This window comes from Sardina pilchardus, chromosome 24 (assembly GCF_963854185.1).
Source record: "Sardina pilchardus chromosome 24, fSarPil1.1, whole genome shotgun sequence".
Lineage (NCBI taxonomy): Eukaryota > Metazoa > Chordata > Actinopteri > Clupeiformes > Clupeidae > Sardina > Sardina pilchardus.
Window position 1 is genome coordinate 10,298,775 of NC_085017.1, and position 22,993 is coordinate 10,321,767.

The window sequence follows — 22,993 nt, forward strand, 5'->3', positions numbered from 1 at the left end:
CACTCAGGCCTGGCACTGATTGCAGAAGCATAGAGAGAGAGAGAGAGAGAGAGAGAAGCAGTCAGGGAAGGGGAGATCAGGAGAGAAAGATGGACTGAAAGAGAGATGGATGGACTGAATGAAAACAAGGGACAAAGGACGAGAGAGAAAACTAGAGCGAAAGAGAAAGACAAAAAGTGCTGCTGGTGGGCACTGGAATGAGCACACACACACACACACACACACGCGCTTACCAACTTGCCTCAGAGCCTCAGTTCCTCTTCCACTCAGCACATGAGCTGGTTAATGTGTCACACTCATACCCACCACTCCCCCCCCCACACACACACACACACACACACACACACACACACACCACACGTCATGAGGCTCTGTGGAATTGCCGGAGAGAAAACGGAACGGGAAGGGTCAACAAGTATAGAGGAGAAAGAGAGAGAACAAGTATACTGATCAGCAAAAAAAGAGAGTTATGGTCAGTTAACGAGGGGGGGGGCCTTGCAGACCTTGCAGTCCAAAGCAGGGGGGGGGGGGGGGGAGTGAAAAAGAAGGATTGATAGAAAGAAGGAAAGAAAGAAAAACAGTGGAGGGAGAGACCTTGCACTCCAAAGGTGTGTGGCGAGTAAAAGTGAGCCGTAAGCAAAGCAACGGAACACCACTGTTGCAACATCAGCACATTTCACACACACACACACACACACACACACACCTATACACAAACACCCACACACACGTATACACACACACACACACACACTACCTCTCCCATCACTCCCACAGCCTTCACTCTCACTTCACTTCCTGCTCTGAGCTGGATGGCCGTGTCAGGAGGTGCAGGCTCTGGGCTCGTAACCTGCCAATCACCTGAGCCGAGCGAGGGCAGCAGCCAATCACCTGAGCCGAGAGAGGGCAGCTGCCAATCACCTGAGCCGAGCGAGGGCAGCTGCCTTCCTGCATACCGGCTGACTTTGGTCTATTCGGGACTAAAAAACCCTTTGGGCCTACGTATGCTCAATATTGACAAAGTGACATGCAAACTAATACGCATGTTTGTGTTTGTGTGTGTATGTGTGTGTAAGTGTGTGTAAGTGTGTGTAAGTGTGTGTAAGTGTGTGTAAGTGTGTGTGTGTCTGAGTGCTAGAGAGTGCGATTCACATTGTGTATGTAAGAGTTTGAGGGTCTGTGTTGTGAAATGCCATCTAGTATGTGTGTGTGTCAAAGAGAGAAAGAAAGAGAGAATTTTTTATGTGTGCATGCTAGAGTGTTTAGAGTGTGAGTGTGTGTGTGAGAGGGACAGGGAGTGTGTGTGTGTGTGTGTGTGTGTGTGTGTGTGTGTTGAGGAGGGGGAGAGAGTAGAGAGTAGAGAGTGTGCCTGAGGGCATAACTACCCAAGATTAGAAACAAACAGCACAGCGCGCACACACACACACACACCACACACACACACACACACACACACACACACACACACACACACACAGCATCTCAGCACCATAGAGTCACTGCAGAGTGGAGTCCTTTCCTGCGGCGGAATGCAAACAGTCGGGGGGAGTTGGAGGGGTTAAAAACTTCTGGCTGTGCCGGCTCTCCCATGGGCGTGTGTGTGTGTGTGTGTGTGTAGGATGTTCACTTTGTTTAGAACTCGAGCTGGAGTGGACTCTTCCTGGAGCGAGGCAGGCCGGCCTCTCCTTAGCCTGGTCTCCCGAGACCGCCCTGCCCGCGCTCACAAAACACACACTTTTTCATTTTTCTACTCTGTTGAGCACACAGCAAAAAATAGCACAGGAGTCAAGCCACTCTTTCCAGTGCCTCGCTGTGAGAGCCACTTTCCAGGCATCAAAACACAGTTGGAACATACCAAAAAAGTGTGTGTGTGTGTGTGTGTGTGTGTGTCTTTGTCTACACTCCAGAGGTTGAATGGGCACAGAAAGGGAGAAGATTTAGGGGAGTGAAGAGGGTGTGGTGACATGAACCGGTTGCAGCAGCGTGATTTACACCCTGTATGTCACAGCAGTGTCCGCAGGCTGAGAGAGCGAGAGAGAGAGAGGGAGAGAACGAGAGAGAGAGAGAGAAAGAAAGAGAGAGAGAGAGAGAGAGAGAGAGGTGCTTATGTAAGAGACAGTCAGCCTAGCAGCCCCCGTCTGTCTGGGTTCCGTCGGCCCCTCCGCCCCAAAACACAGGCAGCGCTCGGCAGACAGTAGCACGAGTCGGGTCATGAATAAAAAGGAGCCAAGTGCTGTTAACACAACATGACAAGAGCTGCTCAGACCAGAGGAACACAGCGGCTCCACATGGGATTATAGCTGCATGGCTCTGATACGGTCTCCAAGACCACTAGCTTTACTGATTTTTACCCTCACACCCACATTACATTACATTACATCACATTTGGCTGACGCTTTTTAACCAAAGCCACTTACAACATGGTAAAAACATTTACGTTTTTAAGCGCACTTCTAACAATAAATTAAAAACCACAATAAGTGTATCAATGAGTGTAATAAGTGCAGATACAGATACAGACAGTGCACAAACACAGGGCTGATAGACAGGAAATGATCTGTGCCTGAAATGATCATATTCATGGGTTTCATCAGGTCCCTTTCCACAGGTGTAGTAATCAAGCACCATGCAGTCTGCATTGATAATCATGGTGCTTGATTTTATACACCTGTGGAAAGGGACCTGATGAAACCCATGAATAGATTTCAAAGACAATATTGAGAACTAGAAAATGTAATTCCATGGAAGGAATTACCATTGCATGTAAATGCAAAAAGGTTACTGACATCATTGTGTTAGGCCTATAGTTAAAAAGACAACTAGGCTACACAGACGAATAGATAAATAACAATAACCCAATTAGAATTCCACTGAAATTACTTGGAAAGTCACATTTAAAAAGTGATTTATGAAAATGCATCAAAATTGTGGATATAGGCTATTTTGGAAAATAACTCTTCATTTATTAGAATTTGAAAAGACTGAAATTAAGTTGCCAACTTCAAACGAGTTGCAAGAGCTGACACTTTAGTAGGCTAATGAAACGACTGGTAGGATAGCTTATAGCCTTCATATCTACACTAATGCAGGTTAAAAGTAGCCTAGGCATGGAATACGGAATACAATCTCATTCTCAAACAACGCCAATCAACGATGATGCAGCAACAGGTAGGATATCTAGCAAATGTAACGTTAGCTTACAGTAGGATATTTTATGTAGGCTACACATTTTACAGGATGAGCTAGTAGGCTATGTTCTTCGAAGTGTGTTCAGGTGCGTGATTGTCCTAATAGGAATGTACAATAAGCTTAGGTTTTTAATTTGTGAATGATACCGAAAGCTTTAAATGATTGCCTGGCTGGCAAGTCTAACGACTAGCTTGCTAAATCCTGTTCGCCTTGCAGCCTACCCCGACGTTAAACGTTAGCCTGGAGCAAGTTTGGTTGTCGTTAGCTAAATAGGCCTACAGTGTTTACATTGACGTTAGGTTAGATTGTCTTTAGGTTAGATTGTCTTTAGATGTTGATAACGTTACCGAGAGCAAACGTTAGGCTACTGTAACGATATAAACAAATCAAGTAAGGAGTAGCCTAACAGGAGACAAGACGACAACGTCCTGGATTACAGTGGCATGGTAGAATGTTTTCACAGCTGTAGTTCTAGACGTAATGTAACATTCACGTTTAGCCTGGTTTAGCGCAGTGGTGATGCCATGGCTTTGGATCAGACTCAGAGATCCTTGATTACTGACAGCTGAGCACTGACGTAACAATTAGTCTTTGCCGCCAAAGGGTCTCAATGTAAACTCTATGGGAATTTTAAACTCTTTTATCGTAAATATCTCAAAAAGTATAAAGTTCACAAATGTGAAAAATACATAGAACAAATCTCCGTTTCAAGACCTTTGTATGAGTGCTTGAATGACGTCAAACGGTTCAGTGGTTCTAGAGCCTTTGATCGTTGATTTTGGTCGGAAGAAGAATAAAGACGATAATAAGAAGAACAGTGATAACAGTACATTGCATTTAACATGCAATGTAATTAGCCTTTCTTGACACCGTACATGGCCGAGCTCAAGCCTGAATTCAAGCACCACGCCTGAACTCTATCAGGCCTGCATACAGTTGCTATGTTTGTAAACGTGGGCCTTAATATTCTGACTATTGACCCGATTCAGAATATGACAATATTGCAATTATGGGGTTTACATGAGTTGTTGATTGACTAAAGCATTCATATTCTTGACAGACATTGGTAGCGCTGGTGGAACTGGAGATGGGAACAGCTGAGGGTAAAAAGACAGTCATACAGGTTCTGCCCTGATGAAGGCCATTTCGGCTGCAAATACATTGGAAGACTTCATCTGTTCCATTATGAACTAGCCTAATAATAACGTTTTTCTATATGAAGGAGCGCCTTGGTTCAGTCGGTTTGTGATCATCCACTAGCCTACTAATAAAGCTCCGTGTATGAAGAAGAGTGCCTCAGTTCAGTCCTTTTGTAAGACAGGCCTAACAACTCAGAGAAACAGAATCGATCTGTGCTGTGCCGTGCAGAGTTGCACTGTGCTGGCCTGTGTAGCGCTGTGCACAGTTGTGCTGTTCAGTGCTGTGTAGTGTTGTGCAGAGTTGTGCTGTGTTGTGTTGTGTAGTGTTGTGCAGAGGTGTGCTGTGTATTGTTGTGCAGAGTTGTGCTGTGTAGTGGTGTGCAGAGTTGTGCTGTGTAGTGTTGTGCTGTGCTGCATTGTGTTGTGCTGTGCTGTGTATTGTTGTGCAGAGTTGTGCTGTGCGTCGGAGGTATAAACAGGAGCACTCCAGAGAGGCAGGTGCAGTGCAACCTAGTGCTCGTTTTTTGTTTTTTTTAACCAAAGTATATTTTTAGGGCTTTTTGCTCTCATGCAGATACAACTGTGGAGCGCGCTGGACAGGAGAGTGAGAGAGGTACACAGGTACACACACAACACACACACAACACACACACACACCACACAACACACAACACACAACACACACCTTGTTTCTAGTTAGTTAGTTTATTTGTAGTCCCCTCAGGGAAGTGTTTTGTTTTGACTGCCTGATGGGTGAAATAAGCGTGAGCTGCTATTGACAGGGGGGACCCCAAAGGAGAGGCAATACACAAATGTACACATGGCTAGGGGCTCTGAAAATAGTTCATGGAATAACTCATGAGATTAACAGGGATTTGCCTTTAGCAACACGTAAGCATATGCAAACACCCGGCAACTTAAAGAGAAAGAGAGGAGGGTGTGGGGCTTTGTGATGATGACGCAGATATGTCGATGATGAGACATGTTTGTGTTTTGAGTGTGTGTGTGTGTGTGTGTGTGTGTGTGTGTGTGTGTGTGTGGGAACGGGTTGCCTGACGGACCCTCCAATGGCGTGAATCGGAGCAGCTGGCCGTCTCAATTGGTCACCCACACACAGACAGATCCCAATGGCATGGCACCGTGTTGGTACAAGCTGCGTTTTAATGGTGGGTCTCTAATGGCCTGTAATTTTCAACCCTTTGAACCTGGGAGCTTATAAAATGTAGAGCCTCCCCTTCAAAGGGACTTTGTGTGGCTGCGTTGGTGCTTTTCTTCAGCATAATGATGAAGGAAGTGCATCCCCTTTTCTGGGAATCTCTGTACCTCTTCCCAGTCTAACACTGCACACATAGAGTACAACATGGACTTGAGTAAATAATATCTAAATCATCTTACAAAATCATTAACCTCGTCGAATGGTGATTATGCAAACATGCTGACACTTGTTGCATAGTGTGACAGAGCCGACTGTGCTACAGTCGTTTAGAGTGGGAATAGATCGCAATCATCCAATGAACTCATCTTGACCTGATGTGTTGACTAATTGCGGTAAAATTAGGATGAGTGTGTGCGTGTACGTCATTGCTTTTGCAGTTGGCTCCGCGAGAGAGCTGCTCCTTCGGGTGAAAAGCGGGCTCGAAGCGTGTGTGCAAAAAAGGGGGGGTGGGGGTTGGAGTATGTGAGTAGCATTTAATATCCTAGCTCGGTAAGTGGTTGGGTTGGCTGACATTGACGGTGGACGGACGTTTTCACATAACACAATACTTGACGCAATCAAGTGCCGTTTGAAAACCACGAGCTCGCTAGAAGCTTTCGCTGATTCTCGAAATACACAGTGGTTGTAAAAGCGTCTGTTTATTAGCGAAAGAATCCCGCTCATATCATGAATTAGCATATGAGAAACAGACAGCGTCTGCAGCTGGGATGCATCACAGACCACGTTAATGTTATTCCCGTAGCACAACCTAACGTTAGCTACCACAACAGCATAGCACAGACCATTCTAGGCACATTCCGCCACACGTTCAATACACCAAAAACTACCCACCACTAATCCACCAACACTGGGTGATTTGCCAACGAGCTTAAGTTAGCTACTTAATACGTAACGTTAGCCAGAATTAGAAGCTAAGTATGGCGTTAGGTTCAGGATCACTGAATGACCACTAGCGTCAAGGCTTGCTAGCCACCATAGCAAATGCACGTCCCATAAACATGCTTACCCATAACAGCACTTTAATGCGAAAAAAACGCAAATGGTCAATGACAACAGCTAGGTCGCGTAAAATGTATAACATTATACTATAAACTGAACAAATCAGCAAGATTTTGTCACTGGTTAGCTATAGCTAGTTAGGGTCTGCAAATAGTGGGGAATGGTGGTCTGCATGTGTCAAAATGTTTTGATGGGCTGTTCTTGCCGATGGTCAAGCCGGGGCGAAAACAAACAAACACATATAATTCATTAGGGTTGTACATAAACTGGCTTGAACGTGTTAACCCGTTAGTAACTTGGTGATATTAGCATTATGGCTAGGTAGGTGCTGCATTGATTTGTTTTGACTTAGCTAGCGATAATGTTAGATAACAGGTTAGCCAACCAATGGTATGGCTATGTAGTCAGCTACTTATCTTGCTAGCCAGCTAGCAGTAGCTCGTTTTAATTGTTTAAAACTTGTTAGATGTGGACATAATTGACAAGTAAACAGACTTACACTTCCAATATTCTGTCGCCCTTCAATATGCCAGCTCGATCTGCAGCTCCTCCAGGTAACACGGCGCTGACATGTTGCAGTGGAGCATACAGTTCCCCGTTGATACTTCGCAGTTGTCCACCTTCACTTACTTGCCCACGAACGTTGAACCCATAGCCCGATTCCGATTTTACAATCCGTACCATTCGCGGGCCAGTCGTCATTATTGTTATGTTCTGGCCTCTGGTACCACTCACCGAACCTACACCGGTTCCGTTTCGCGGCGCCGCGGGGTGCAGGGAAGAGGGTTCAGACCGTATCTCATCTTCTACGTCCGCCATCTTTAGTTCAAGTTCTGCCCCCCTCCTGTCGGTGCCTCGCACATTCAAAACAACTCAAGTACACTGGGCTGAGCGTTGGGAACACAGCGGCGCTGTCGGTGACCCGCCCAACCATCACAAGACCCCCTTTCGCTTTCCTTGAGGACTTTTTGCAGTCACCAGAGCACTGCCCTACATGAGATATTAGGTCGACAAGCGCTATCACAGGTGTAGCAGTATGAGGCGTACCTGGAGTAAGCTAACTTTGTGAAGTTGGTAATTAGCCAAACCTATTTTTTTCTTTTCTTTTCTTTATTGAACACTGCACCTAACAAATATACAGCCATGTGTTAACAAACAGGTACACTTTACATGATCGCCATCTTTGAAACCCCTCAAACGTATTGTCATATCATGCTCTTTCGGGAAAATTATGTGAATCTAGTTCTTAAAATAGGCTAGTAGGCTAAGGCTGTGTGAAAGACTGCTACAAATAGGGGAAGGTGTCTAGGACATTTCTAAACAATAATTCTCTTTCCTCATTATCCTCGTCCATGCAGAGCTGTTTTTTAGAAGTGTTCTCTTGCGTGTGGAACAGCATGGAAATCAAGACATCAGCATAGCTCTTCAATATGCAAATGATGGCTGTTTGCCTAGCTCTTGCTTTCTGCTACTGGACAATTCATAAACTGATGCAAAGTTAGCAGACAGACATGGCCGAGTCTAATTTTGAGCAAACCATCCAATATTATTCGTTATTACTTGTTAGCTTAGAAAAATAGAGCAAGCAGAAACAAAACTAACAGAATACATCTATTATTGTAACATCTAGGAACACAACTTGTTACAAGTTTACAGGTCTATGGTTACAAGCCTGCTACTACTGTAGGTCTGATTAACGGTGTCTGAACTTGTCAGTTGCACTTTTCTGCCATCTAGTGGTAAGACAGAGAGCTGCATGTGTGTGTGGAGAAAAAAACGTCTGGCATGGTCTCAGCTTCTAGACCTATTGTAGATTTTGATTTGAGAATGACCGGTTGTCTCTTTAAAATTCAATTTGTTTAGCAGGTGATTCAACATTAGACTTAAATTGGTACTATTGTACAAGCTTTGAACTAGCCACCAGATGTATAATAAATAGATAATAGAAATAGAAGACACAAAAGCCTACTACACTGCCAACCGAAATCCCACAAAGATATATCCACTCTGCATTTAAAGAGGTTGAGTTACCCTAAATGTCTGGTGAGATATCACAGCATTAAGACCTCTGTCTCAAGTGTAGGTTCTAAATTAATAACATAGTCATGAAATGTGACAGCTGTAAGATGTGCGAGAGTAAAGCACTGTCTCATGAATTTAAAATACTGTGTGTGTTTAAAGAGTGTAATGATTTCAACACTCTTCGTAGTTGCTTACATCAGCATTCTGTCTGTACTTGCTGAATCTAAAGCGACTTTTTTCCATCTAAGGATAGCACACAGCTGTTCTCCTTGGAACATCGCAGATCATTCAATTTTACATTTATTTATTTAGGAGACACTTTAATCTCAACGCCGCTTACAAAAATGGGGAATAAGATTCTGGCTACAATGCAGAATAGACCTTAAGTGGGAATTAATATTACATCAATCAATATATTATTACTATACATCCTTACGTTTACTTCACTACATTTTTAGAATTAAATGTATACATTTACTCCACTAAATCTGCACTTGGTCTATTAAGCGCTTCTTATGGGTTATGAATTTGTATAATATGTTGTTTATTTTCATTAGGCCATTGAATTGACATGATTTATTATTGCTGTTCTCCTTAATAGCCTGACCATGCCATTGTTATTGTTATTATATAATTGATTGAATAGACATTATTGTTTATTTGCTATTCTTCTTTATTTTCATTAGGTTATTACTTGAATTGACATAGTTTATTATTGCTATTCTCCCTCATGTAGTCTGACCAACTTTTTAAATGGCTCACTGTTAAATTGATCGTTGTAGGCTATTGTTTTTATTTGTGTGTCACTTTGGATAAAGTATCTGCCAAATGTCATAACCATAACCATAATTTTTCATTAGCAGCATGAAATAGAAAGTAGGCTAAAATAATGTGGGGTGGTGATAGCATGGTGGTTCAGTAGCTGTACTAGCCATGTGGTAGCACGACAAGTTGTGGGTTCAATTCCCAGCGGCAACCATTGTGCCCTTGAGCAAAGAACCTGACCTCAAGTTGCTCCTGGGACAATAATCCCTAGTAATATAATTGACATAATTTACATATGTAAATCACTTTGGATTAAACGTGTCTGCTAATGAATATATGTGAATGCAATGTGCAAATGAAAACATTCACCATGTTAGACATTTGCAGCCCTAAACATTCTGACCTGATGTCACCAAGGGACACCAGTCACAGAGCCTATATAGCTATGTTATACTATGTAGCAATGATGTAGTCTGTTGTAATGAGCTGAATTAAATTAAAATGCTAACTGCTTGCTTTTCATTAATACCATTTTGTTTTGGCTTTCAAGGTGAGTTTGTGGAGTGTGATGTAGCTGTCTTTCTAAACATCTTGGATAAACTTTACTATAGGCTTATAAAAGGAAGCAAAAATGAATGGCAGCCGCATACCTTTGTTCAGGCTTCGAAGACATTGGGCCTCTCAACCTCTCTCCTCGATGCTCGGTCCTCCAGGCTCGTTCCCACTGATCTATAACTAACGCTGGATAGACTATCCCATTGTTGCCGCCCCATCATTCTTTATCTAGATCAGTGGGAACGAGGACCGAGGATGGAAGGGAGGATGGATAAAAAGACAAATGAGAGGCACCCAATGTGTATGAAGTGTAGGCACCATGTTTTAAAGTGCTGCATGAACTTAGCCATCCAAAGTTCTGACTGCTTTCTTTTTCATTAAAAGCCTAGCGAGGAGGTTGTTGTACTGTTAATAATAAATACTGTATGACTTTTACAGTATGCATATAGATCACTTTCACTTTTGCTTCAGTCATTTTCTGATCAAACCTCTACTCTAGGCTACTCAAGTGTGGGCTTCGGATACTTTGTACAACTCTGCCGATAAAGCAGCATCAGACAATAATGAAGCAACTCACAATTCTGCTGAAAGGTTGCTGAAAATCCTTTTCTTGCATTCTGACATTAAGTGTTGATTAGCTAGAATTATTCATGGATCAGCCTGAGCCACAATGTTTCCGACTGACAGAGCCAGGACTATTTATTGACACTTAGAGGATAGTTCTCTGAATTTGAAAAGAAAGTGTTTTAGATTACAGTCACAAACTGCACCTTTAAGCTACAGCTCCAAACATTAAGACAATGAACTGCAGTTTTTTTTTTTTTGGAATGTGAAGATGAGGCAACAGATGTGAGTTATAGGCGTGACGTCAGAATGATGACTCTTCAGACACTTGAAGCCTCTCGGGGATTAAATGGTCTCATGATACAACAAAAATGTGATGTGCATGTGATGTGTTCAGTAGCCATGAGGGTTTCATGACCGAGCCGTTGCCTAGCCCTAGGGCCATGGCTCATGGGGTAACAGATGTGTGCCTTCAGTGGTGTGACAGTGGAAGAGAACCTAATTAACCTGTTGAGGGGTGAATTATTTCCCTAGTTCCTTCTAGAATTCTACGCAAACGATCTAGTTTCAGTGTTTCAGTAGTTTCAGTGTTTCAGTATAGCCCTTCACAACGGTATAAATATCCGGGTTTGCGTGACGTCACTGGCGGCAGAAAAGTTAGGCAAAAAGACAGTAACACCAAAAACAAGTACAAAACAAACAAAGAGTGCCAGTGTTGTGGATGATTGAAGAGTCTGACATGTGCTTTCTCCTTCACCTCATGTCTCAACCAACATGGCCAATCATGACAAATCAAAACAAAGAAATCATAATACCTTTGACCTGTTGTGTTGTGTATGGGAATCAGTGAAAGACCTTATGTGAGAGGGGAATCCCTGACATAAAAATGCTTGCGTAGAGTTATCTTAATGGGTGTGGTATAATCATAGGCCTCATTCTAGTTACTCAACTTCTCCAAGCCACTGCAGCATAGCAACCGGTGTGTGTGTTTGCCTTGAAACCAATAACAGTCATAAGCCGTGGCATGCCGTAAGCCCAGCCCAGGTTCACAGGGCAAAAATGTAGAGATAGAGGACTGCAGAGATTTCAAGGGATGCCGGGGAAATGAGTGTATATCCTGTCCCTCCCTCCCTGACAACTCCCTGCTGTCTCACTGTAAACTGAGGTTTTGCTCCGAGGGTTTGAACTGCACAATTCTACCAGGATAGCTTTTGACTGGGCTGGACTGCTTATCCCAAATCACACTGACATGTTGTTAAAAGGAGAAATCCGGCGAGACAGGCAGCTACAGCGCAACACTCTGGGGGCATGAACATGGGGACTCATGAATATGTCCCTAGAATAGGGTGACCAGATGTCCCTGGCTACAGGGGACAGCCCTTGTTTTTGGTTGCCTGTTTCCAGGAAAATACAGAAAAACTACCCACGTCCCCATTTTTTGAAGATAAAACTTGTATGTATTTCAATCAGATTGATAGTAAAAACTGAACATGTCCCTGTTTTTTCCACATTTTTGGGATTATGTCCCCGGTTTTGATCTTGGACATCCGGTCACCTTACCCCAGAGTGTAGTGCTGTATCTGTCTGGCAGCTTTAGCTGCTGGCTACAGCAACTTGAGCTAATTAAAACGGATTGTTTTCCTTTTTTTCCGTTCCAACCGTACTGTGACCTTGAGAGACGGCGATTGCCAGATTTTTCCTTCAAGTGTTGCGAGGCTTGTTAAGACTCCGGAAAATGGAATAGCCTATTTTAAGTCTCCAGCATTCATGGGCAATGGATAAGAGTAGAAAACATTACTCAGTTTCCACCTGGGCATATGCTGTGGGAATAGCAGTGCTATGATGACTGTTGGAGCAAGATGAGATGGGAGTTGTATAGGCCTCTGTAGACTTAACACTGCAACTCTATTCTTATGGAGTGCATGCTAATTACAACATGGCTACTTGGAGAATTCCTACACACGGTCAGCACTTTGTTTCTCTCTCTCTGTCTCTCTCACACACACACACACACACACAGGCACCTTATTAAAGACACTGTTTCTCAAAAGTCTGTAAACAACAAGAACACTTTATTAGACAGCATAATTACAAAAAACAAACAATTTTCTTCATCCATATATCCTCTCAGCTTCCATTCTTTTCTGGTCTTCCTCCTCCATCCCTCTGACTCCTTCACTTTCCAGCCGCTTTCTTGAGATGCATCTGATAACACTGTTCACAGGCAATGGACAGGCCAACCACCAGAGAAACAAACTCCTCAAAGCTCACTTGGCCATCGTTGTTAGCGTCCAGATCCTTCATGATCTTGTCCACTGCGGCAGGGTCTTTTTGAGACTGCGGGAAAAAAAGAGAATAAAAATGACATTGCAATCTCCTGCACTGACACCATCGTCACTACCACCACCACCACCATCCTCATCACCATCACCATCTTCTCAAAGGCCTTAATGTATCTTTCAAACATTTTTTCACATCCCTCCCCCTTCGTGCGAGGCCGTAACCAGTAAACTATAAAAGTACTATAAAGATACAGTCAGATATCCTTAAAACTCCAGTGAAAGTAAGACATGGAGAGGTCACATCTAAGCTGTGATCCAGCCAGAGGGGGGCCATGACACAGATATGGGATGAGACTACCAGAGTGTGACTCGAGTGATGAGAATAGCAGACAGCCAGACAAGTAATAAAGGAGAACACACCTTGAGGAAGCAAGCCAGCTCGTTCTCCATGAGGTCTTTGAGCTCCCTGCGGCTCAGATAGTTGTTGTCCCCCTCTTTGGAGGCGTATTTGTGGAACACCATAATCATGGACTCCATGGCTTTCTCGAGGTCAGATGGCATGGCTGCAGTTTAGATGTTAAACTCTGAAAACAGAAAAGAGGAGAGAGTTAATTATGGTGAAACCATTTCTCCATTTAATAATAAACATGTAATAATCAATATTATAATAAATAGAAACACAATCAATTCCAAATTAAAAGGGGGCATTCGCTATAGTATGTTAACTATATTTGGTCTGCATGATGATGACCTTATATTTCTTAACCAATGTATTGTTATTGTTTTTTCCTCAAATTTTGTCAAATAAACTGAGTCAAAGAGTTTGTGCTACGTGACAGAAGTCCATTAAAGTGATTCAGAGCAAAAAGCAACCACATGATTACTGAATGAATAATGGTCATAAGATATCTCTCTTCACAAAAGTACATCAAACACCTCAAACAATCCCACAAATCCACAAATCAACATCCACTTAATGCGAGACGCAGAGATGGGATTAAGGAATACTTGGAAGAAACACACACACAAAAAGTTTGTGTGGCAAACTGGGAGGGGAGTTTGAGACGGCTTCAGCACTTTTATTAGGAAAGACTGCAATAGTTATGAAGGAATGTGTGCAATCAGCTCTGATTTACACACACACACACACACACACACACACACACACACACAGAGAGAGAGAGAGAGAGAGTACCTCATGAAGATAAGAAGAGTAAAAGATGACAAGTTTACACATTCCCTAGAGACAGTGCCAGAGACATTGCACCACTGTAATCATGTGTACACATGCTCTGGAGCATTCCCATGGGCCACACCCTTTGGCTAACTCTACAGTAGATCTTTGCTGAGCCACAGGCTAGGATGTTGGGATTTCTCAACTAGGTTACTGCACACATACAGAGAAGCACGGGGGCTGGGTGGACATACGGAGAGAATGAGTCAGGGAAAGTCTGGCCAGGAGGGGTGGCAAAAGTCGAATGAGGAAACGAGGGGAACAGGCAAAAGAAAGAGCAGTTGTTAAGAAAACTTTTCGTTAAAGGGGTGTTGACATCCATGCAAAAGCCAAAGACAGATAATGAACATCATTTGGCTGACCAATGAGTTACACTGTGACGAACAGAGAACAGTAGAACATTTATGTAACTCGGCCTAGACGATGCAAATTGTGTCAAACCACACAAACGGTGTGAAGTGCGAACTCTTCACCCGTGAGCTTGCCCTCCGCGTTATAACTGAGCCGTGCTGCCTAAACAGCACGCGTTAAGACTCGAACCCCTCACTAATTCACATTCCAAATGTGATAATTACAGCATGTTTCCAACAGAGCTGTCGGTTTAGGTTGATGGTGAGCCGTGGCAAGAAACCCACAATTTGTTGTACAGACAGAACAAAAGCGCACCCATTAAACAACAGTATATCATTAGGCCGCAGATAGTAAGTATTCACTGAAGTCTTACCGGTCCGGTGACAGAAAGCAGCAGTGGGGAAGAGGTGCTTGAAATGGTAGGCTGCAGTTGATAAACGTTCACTTACATTTATAGGAGGCGCCGCCCCAGTGGCTGGTGCGTTGATGAGTTTGCGTAAAAGTGTGGGTGTGGGTGTGTGTATGCGGGCGTACGAGCGTAGACTGCGTGCCTGCGTGTTGCCTTCTCATATCTGTAACTTAAGCAATCATTTCTGTCAGTAGTCCAGAATAGTGAAATGGGTCAGAAGCCAAAGAACTTTACTCACTTAAGACGGCAGACGACAGTTGTAGGAGTTGAAACGTATGGAGGAAAATATGGGCTATGCTGGCATTAACTTGTCTGTCTAAAAGACTTATTAAGGGACCTACCAATGATAGTAAATCAGTAGCCAAACCGATAAGATAGCCTACGGGAGTGGACAGTCTCACATAAGATTTTAAACGACTTTTGGTCGGGACTAGGGACATTGCGAGGGGGGTTTTATATGGTACAAATGTTTGCATCATGTCTAGGCTATGTGTTGATGAGTGTAATATGTGTCAAGGCCCCGGTACAGTTCACGCACCCGACTTGTCGTGCGACATGTTGACGTCACGGGGAACGTTGTAACCATGTATACTTGCGCGTGGTAGTCGCGACACAATTTGCAGTATTCTCCTGAACGGAGGCACGGTATCCATTGACGTTAATGGCAGTAGCAACTAGCTTCTTTGCTGATATTTCAGACTTAGCTTGCACAACTGAAGGATTAGCCTACCATCTCGTTTATGAGATGAGCTTGTGTAATCTCCCTAAATGGAAAGATATATATATTTTTTTAGGTCTAGCAGATATCCTTTGGTTGAAAACAAATCTCTTCCTTACCTTTTGCTGGAATACTTATGTGCCTCGGTCCTAGTCATTTCCCCCTAATATCTCCTGTTGCAACTCTCACTGGTAACTTCGTTAACTTATCCAACGTAGTTCACGACTGTAAACAAATCAGTCATCCAAACGGCAACTCTCGCTGCAGCCTAGCCAAGTTAACTTCCCACTTTTCAAACTTACTATTATTCAAACTTCATGACTACAGTCGTTTTAAAAATGAATGGGCTTATTTAAGATGTTGGATAGGCTATATGATAATGCCTGAATGTGGTTTATGTGGTTGATGACTGTATAAGGACACTGGCTCCGTGAGCTTGGCTTCAATCTCTTCCTAGTTGTCGTGCGAGGTTGGCGCGCGCGGCTGATAAAAAATGTTCGGTGTCCGACAGGTCGGCGCGCGGCTGAAATGTGGCTTGCGACACAGGAAATTACGTCATTTTGACGTCACATTGTCGCGCGACAGGTCGGGTGCGTCGAGTATACTTCTAGCATCAGCGTGCGGTGCGTGCGTGCGTGCGTGCGTGTGTGTGTGTGTGTGTGGGGGGGGGGAGAGCTGTTGCCATGGAAATTTATAAACAGTGGTAAAACATTGGTATAAAGCAGAGTTTTTAATTAGTTAGTGTGAGAATAACTAATGATCTTAATTGTTTACATATTGATTCCACCTAGGTCTTTAATCCTTCAGCAAAACGTTTACAACTAAGTGGCCAAGCCATGCGTAAAACGTCCACTTCCACAAGTTGCGCAGCTCTTAGAGCAGTGGGTGAGAATGTAAATGTAATGAGGGAGTTGTGATGAGGGTCCTGGTCTGGTCTGTACACATTAGTTGATAACAGGTGATAAAACTGATGTTTGTTAAGAGAATCACAAACATTTAGTCTCATACGCAAACATGTAGGTTGCCATAGCTGATAACACACTCATGATTGATGATAGACAGTTGCATGTAGCTTACTCAGAACATCTCTTGTGGTTTGTTTGTTTGTTGCAGGCTAACAATATGTAGCTATTAGATAGGGGGAAATGTATTCTATTTAGGCTATTATGTGACACCTTATCTAAAAATGTAGGTTTAATGACACATACCTTGTTAAGGAGGCATGCTGGCAACCACTTGAATTTCCCCTTGGAGATCAAGTATCTATCTATCTATCTATCTATCTATCTTTAGCCCTGCCTCATCTATAAAGGCGAATGGATTTCTATTCCCTATTCAGTAACAAAGTGGGTAGGCCTATATACACTGAGAATAATTCTAGAAATGTAATATTATTGATTGCATTAAATGCGCCGAACTGGATTTGATAGCAACAGCCTTATTTGATATTAGGGATGGGATGGCTGTCATCTGTTGCCTGCTGAAACGATGTAGGCTATTTATTCCATCACATAGCCTACGTGAACATTGAAATCGCGCGTGGATAAGGCAGATCAGGTGGTAGGATGCTCTCCTCCAACTCATTCGTGTCCACGGACCGGAATCCATGCTGTTGGAGAAGCACCTTCCATTTGGATCTGCAGGCGTGTAGGCTACCCTAGTTAAGCTTTAGCTAGCATTTCAGCTGGGCGACGGTATTCTGAATAGGTTAAATGGTGGAGAAAATTCTGAAGAAAGAAGTGCCAGATTAGTCAACGTAATGGACGCATTGGTTCGCATAAGTGTAAGTAGCCTATATTTATGATAAAATATGTGCACTGTTTTGTTTGAGAAACATAGACTACCAATTTGATTTGTGAGATTGTTTCTGTGACATTACATTTATTAAACATTCAGAATGAATTTGATAATGTCTTTATTTGGAAATCTATTCAGGTCCTCCGCTATATATATATATATTTTTTTAAAAGCCATAGATCGCAAATCACAAGAAACATGCTCTTTAGGAAGATAATCTTTTGGGGTGTCACCTGCTCATATATAGGTTATAGGCTGCTCTAATATGACAGTCCTGTTTTGCTACTTGCATGCTGTAAAGCTTCTGCTAGTTTCATTTTGTGAATGGAAGAAAGCCATGTGGCATCTGCCAACACCTGTTTTGCCAGTCATTCCTTCGCTCTCTTCCACAGAACGCACAAGCGTTTGAATTTTAAAGAGCAACTTAATTTGTTTGGCCTAGATTGAGGGCAATGCCGCTGGCTATCGTTTCGAGTGAATGCACAATTGAAGAACTGCTTAGCTGACGCATTGGGCTAGCTGTCAGAACTAGGCTACAGAGCTGCAGGCCTTGTTGAATAGGCTACGAAGGTGTGGGACAGATCTTAATTAATATGTGGAATTATGAAATATGTAGGCCTAGTCTACAACTACACGTTTTCCTGGTGCGAAATGAAATATGTTGCCAATCCAAAGCCGGTCGGGCTGGAAGCCTGATTTCCTAATGGAGGAGCGGATGTGAGTTTAAATGTGCTGATGTAGCCTACGGGGATGCTCGTTACCACGGCAACGGGATGCAGGCACGGGAGGCCTGGCGCTGCAGATGGGGGAGTAGACTAGGCTACCGCTCTCCAGCGAGTCTGCGGCGCAGCAGTATCCTTCTAACCCAGCTTAGCCCGCTAAAGGAACAAAAGCCGAGCCCGCCATTGCGTTTTAAATGACAGCTGAACACGCTGCAAGGCTTCATATACGAGGTAAAAACGGGGGCGAATTAAGATGACGTCGTTGAGGTTGCAATAACCATGTAGCCTTGACTAAAACTCCGTGGTAAAGCCAATCTGAAATGGCGTGCGTAAGAGTTTTTATTGGAAATACAAAACATGGCCAGTCTCCCACATAGTCAAACCGGTCTTGGTTGCAGCATATCTCGTGCTTCGTGAAGAATACGCTCCGTAGGGAGCAGCGGTCCTTTTCGAGGGGAGGACAGCAGCATCTCTGTCATGGCGCCCGTGTACCAGGTGAAGGTAAGACCGGTCCCACTGTAGCCTACGTTACCCGATCCTCTTTATACTCTGCTCATCATAAACCGGCCGAGGAGCACGCTAACAGGGTAGGTAGGGGTAATGAACACCCACATGCTTGCTGTTGAAAGAGACGAGAAGTGGTTTATCACAAGGATAGAAAAATCCATATGACGCTATTGGCGAACTTGACATTGGAGGAAGAGAGACGCCGGATAGGGCAATGTCGAAAGTCCAGTATAACCATCAGCCAGATTGGTTTTGGATCTAATTTCCGCAAAAGCATGCGCGTTTTCATGCAGGTGTTTTGTGTTTTGGTATAGAAGGCTACCTAAACCTGTGGGTTTTGTAGGTTAGCGTGTCAGCTGTCTGAGCTGTTTGTGTTTATTTGGGCTTAAGCGTTAAAACAAACCTTTGCTCTTTAAATCAGGCTAAAGAGTTAGGCCTAAACTATATGCGATGTGGAAAAGGGGAATGGAGGAGATTACATTAATTCAATCAGTAAGGGAAGGACTGAGTGGTTTTAACATTAATCTGATTTGTGTGTAGAGTGAGAGGTACTGGGACAGGGAGGTGGGATGTGTAAGCTGTGTGTGCACCACGCATGTCATGGGCATTGCAACTGAGCCTAAATTAGATTAGTTAAACCTTTGATAAAAGGTAAGCAGGGAATGTTTATAAAATCAAGGTTGATTGGACAGAAAATAACAGAGTTAAAGTTATTTTCTAGTGGTAGAGTAAAATCAGTGGAATTCAGTGAACTTTCATATAGCTGCTGCCTTTTGGAAGGAATCATTATGCAAAGTAAATGTGGTGGAAGGTTAGAGATTGTATATAAACAGTTGATTTGGATAATAACAACTGTAATTCAGATGCAATCAACCAATTTCCATAGAATTCACTACAGCTGCTTTCTGTTGAATGCAGAAACAGCCATTATTCTAACAGTCTAGCAGTCATTAAATTTACATTTATTCATTCAGCAGACCATTATCCAAAACAACTTACAAAATGAGGAATAGCATTCAAGCTATAGGAGACCATACTACTATAAATACTACTGGACACAAGTGCAAAAGTGTTGAGTAGCCTATGGTCAAGGTGTGCTGGAAGGAGCTAGCGGTTGAATGAAAACGGCGTTAGAACGAAGGGAAGAATGGAAGTGCCTGGCAAGTGGATGTTAGGTGTGTTGGGTTGTTAGATGTGTCATTATACAGGCCTCAGAAGCTGCAACACTTCATGAGTGGGAATTATCGTGCTGAAGCATCCCTCTCCTGCGTGAGTCGAGTCTAGCAGCTGAATGCTGACCAGCTTTCCCCTGGATGTTTGTTGCACGTTGGCTTCAAGGACATCTGATGCAGCAGTGGCCCTCTCAGACATAGTCCAGTCAATATTGGCTCTCACTGAGAGCCGGTAGCGCCCCCTGTCATCTGCTGAAGGTATGGTGGGTCACTGCTCTTCTCTCTGCCCCTCTCCACACTGCAACCTGTGACCAACAGACAGCACTGTTACCTGTTTGAATGGACTCAGACGTCATTTTTTGTGTCTAAGGTGTTGCCTTATTTCCTCAGCTGTGTCCTTAATACTGGTGCTTCATTTTGATAAAGTTTAGCGCAGTACATGGGACGACGAGGAATGGCAAAATCCTGCTCATGTGCAAATGCACCTGTTGTAATTTTTGTAAAGACATGATTATTCTCTATGGGTGCCTCTCATTCGTCTTTTATACATCCTCCCTTCCTCCCTGGGCCTCGATCCTCACTGATCTACATAAAGAATGCTGGGGCGGCAACAATGGGATTGTCTATCCTGTGTTAGTTATAGATCAGTGGGAGCGCCTCTCGAGGATCGAGGATCGAGGAGAGTGTTTGAGAGTCACCCTATGAGTCTGAATAATTTACTTGATTGTGTTGCAAAGTGAAAGTTCACTCTTGCTCTGTTAGATTGAGATAAAACACCACATGTACTCCTCTGTTACATCTACATCTCGTATTGGAATGTTTCTAAGAACTATGATGAACTGAAGATTCATATAGCAGACACACAGCTGTGCAATATAAACATTTCAGACTCAAGAGAATAAAAGCTCCTTGTGAGTATTTTTTGTTGTGGTGTAAAGACCTTTATGGTGTAGGCCTTTAGGTTTTTTACAGTCTCTATTCTTTCTTATTTCAGCATTCCCTGTAAGAAACTTATGGGCCATGGAGTATATATATCCCCCCTCTGAATTACTGAACATCCCTGACCTAAGCTTTCTTTTATAAAAAACTGCTTTAGTCAATAGTTCAGTGCCCTACATCTCTCCCAGTTATTCCACAAAAGTTGCACTCCACTCCTGTTTGCTACCTCAGGGGATAGAATGTTGCTGGACGTGTTGCCTTGACTGCTGCCCACTGGAGAGTTTAGCATAGCATAGAATAGCATAGCGCTATCTATAGCCTACCTTGTGTTTAGAACGTCGAGCTGAGATGAAGACGATCAGTGTAGCCCTGGTGCAGTCTTCACCTAAGTCACATGCCTGCTCTGGGCCTCACAGGGGCATTAAATCATTCATGCCAGGGTATATGCATTTTTAACTTATGTGGTCACGGCAGCCAACGGCAGAGAGAGAGACCCAGCCTGAGTGCGTGGGCTGGCTGCTGAGGCCAGGTATGGGAAGCTGACCTGTGTGTGTGTGTGTGTGTGTGTGTGTGTGTGTGTGTGTGTGTGTGTGTGTGTGTGTGTGTGTGTGTGTGTGTGTGTGTGTGTGTGTGTGTGTGTGTGTGTGTGTGTGTGTGTGTGTGTGTGTGTGTGTGTGTGTGTGTGTGTGTGTGTGTGTGTGTGTGTGTGTGTGTGTGTGTATGCTAATTTATATCACAGGCGACGAGGAATGCAATGCATTAATACCAACATGCACTAACTAATGCTAATTTCATGAACTGGGCAAAGCATTGAGCTAATTTAACACTAACACCACATTGCACAACAACACCGGAAGGTCAGCGCACAGATGAGGAAGTTCTCAGTGCATTCATTATTTCATAATGACACAGCAGATTCCATGAAACTCAGACGATAAACTGTCATTTATAAGTCAACGTCCGCCATGTTTCTCCAGATGCTGAATAAAACGCTAGAAATTACATTGAGCCGTGCGACGTGGTTATAAATGACCACCTGTGGCCCCAGCTGTGGCGCAACTGGCTGGGGCACCTGCACCGTACGCCGGTGACCCTGGTTCAATTCCCGCCCTGTGGTCCTTTCCGGATCTCACCCTGCTCTCTCTCCCATTCACTCACCTGACACCTGACCTGTGTTGACGATTTGCATGACGTGTGGAGCTTGACCTGCGCTGCGCAATGGATTATGGGATCCAGAAAGATGCATCAATGCACGCTTGGAAATCACGCCAAACAAAGTACCCATCTAGTGAGAGCGCTCGACTTTCGGACAGTCTATTCTGACGTAACTTCCGGAAAATGCATGCTGCCCAGCGTGTGTACTTATGTTTCAGACACAGCCTCTGTCATTAAAGGAATAAACCCCCCCAAATATATAAATGACCTCCTGTTCTCATTACGTGATTCCTGCTGCACGGTAGCCGTATGTAGTGCGCATTTTGAATTCAAATTAGCGCTCAAAAGACTATTTTTTCTTTTCGATAAGATGCATGATTTAGCACTCACTGGAGCAACGGAGGGAACCTGTTTCCTTCCCACCCCCGCTGTGTGGTCCTCTGTCTCCTTCTCACTTTCTTCTTCTAAGAACTCTTTTATTATTTATTAGAACTGGCGTGTCCTTTTTCATCTGTTAAACGGCTGTCCAATTAACACAGCATCACTGTGTGTGTGTGTGTGCGTGCGTTTGTGTTTGTCAACTGGAACAAGAGGGGTCTTTTGGTCCCTTGTCGGTTCTAGACCACTTTATAGATGGAGCAAACCGGCTGGAAAATGTTCCTGAAGGGAACTGTTTGGAGAGATGATGGGTCTTTGTAAACACGCTGCCGGATTGTTTGATGTGATAAGCTTTATTGGGTCCTGGGGAATAGGCTGCGTTTCTCCCAAGCCCCTGTATCATGCAGGAACGGCTGACCAAGCGCATGGCAGCACTTACTAATCCCTGTCTCTCTCTGTCTCACACACACACACACACACCACCCCATACACACATACACATGCGCACACACACACATGCACACACCCTCCGACACTCACACATATACACACACAGACACGCACACACAGACACACACACATTCACGCACACACCCCCCCCCCCACACACTCTTTAATTTATTTATCATCCAAGAAGCCTCCCTGTGAGATGCGCTCATGTGTGCACACCTCCTAGTGCGCCCTTTACTAAAGCTACATCTCCCCCTGTGTGCTGATCAAGTCTTCCGTCACAGTGTGGATCACACCATCACACCTGCCGTGTGAGTCAGGCACGGCAGAACTGCTCACTTGTTCTAGTTCGGTTGACTCACTCGTATCATTGAGTCACACACAGCAGAACTGCTCACTTGTTCTAGTTCGGTTGACTCACCCATAGTAT

General features: G+C 43.8%; 3 protein-coding genes across 3 annotated transcripts in view; 1 reads left to right on the top strand and 2 right to left on the bottom strand.

Moving 5' to 3' along the window:
• snx27a (sorting nexin 27a) overlaps positions 1-7,491 on the bottom strand; it is a 33,743-nt gene extending 26,252 nt beyond the window's left edge. Inside the window, 1 exon segment of the mRNA XM_062528949.1 lies at positions 7,043-7,491. Coding sequence (XP_062384933.1) covers positions 7,043-7,362 — 320 coding nt within the window. The 5' untranslated portion in view covers positions 7,363-7,491.
• A 5,009-nt stretch (positions 7,492-12,500) lies between these two features.
• Positions 12,501-14,807, bottom strand: s100a10a (S100 calcium binding protein A10a). The gene is made up of 3 exons (XM_062529213.1): positions 14,690-14,807; positions 13,152-13,315; positions 12,501-12,786 (listed from the first exon to the last, which is right to left on the bottom strand). The coding sequence occupies exons 2-3, from the start codon at positions 13,290-13,292 to the stop codon at positions 12,625-12,627; spliced, it is 303 nt and encodes a 100-aa protein (XP_062385197.1). The 5' UTR covers positions 13,293-13,315; positions 14,690-14,807; the 3' UTR covers positions 12,501-12,624.
• The window catches only part of trim46b (tripartite motif containing 46b), a 34,522-nt gene continuing 25,917 nt past the window's right edge, over positions 14,389-22,993 (top strand). Inside the window, exons 1-2 of the mRNA XM_062530128.1 lie at positions 14,389-14,440; positions 17,177-17,226. Of these exons, the coding sequence (XP_062386112.1) occupies positions 14,389-14,440; positions 17,177-17,226 (102 nt within the window). The remainder of the gene's footprint in view (positions 14,441-17,176; positions 17,227-22,993) is intronic.

Coding starts and splice junctions, on each gene's coding strand:
- s100a10a (XM_062529213.1), bottom strand. CDS start 13,292: ATGCCATCTGACCTCGAGAAAGCCATGGAGTCCATGATTATGGTGTTC. Junction 12,787..13,151: donor AGCTGGCTTGCTTCCTCAAG/GTGTGTTCTCCT, acceptor TTTTTCCCGCAG/TCTCAAAAAGACCCTGCCGC.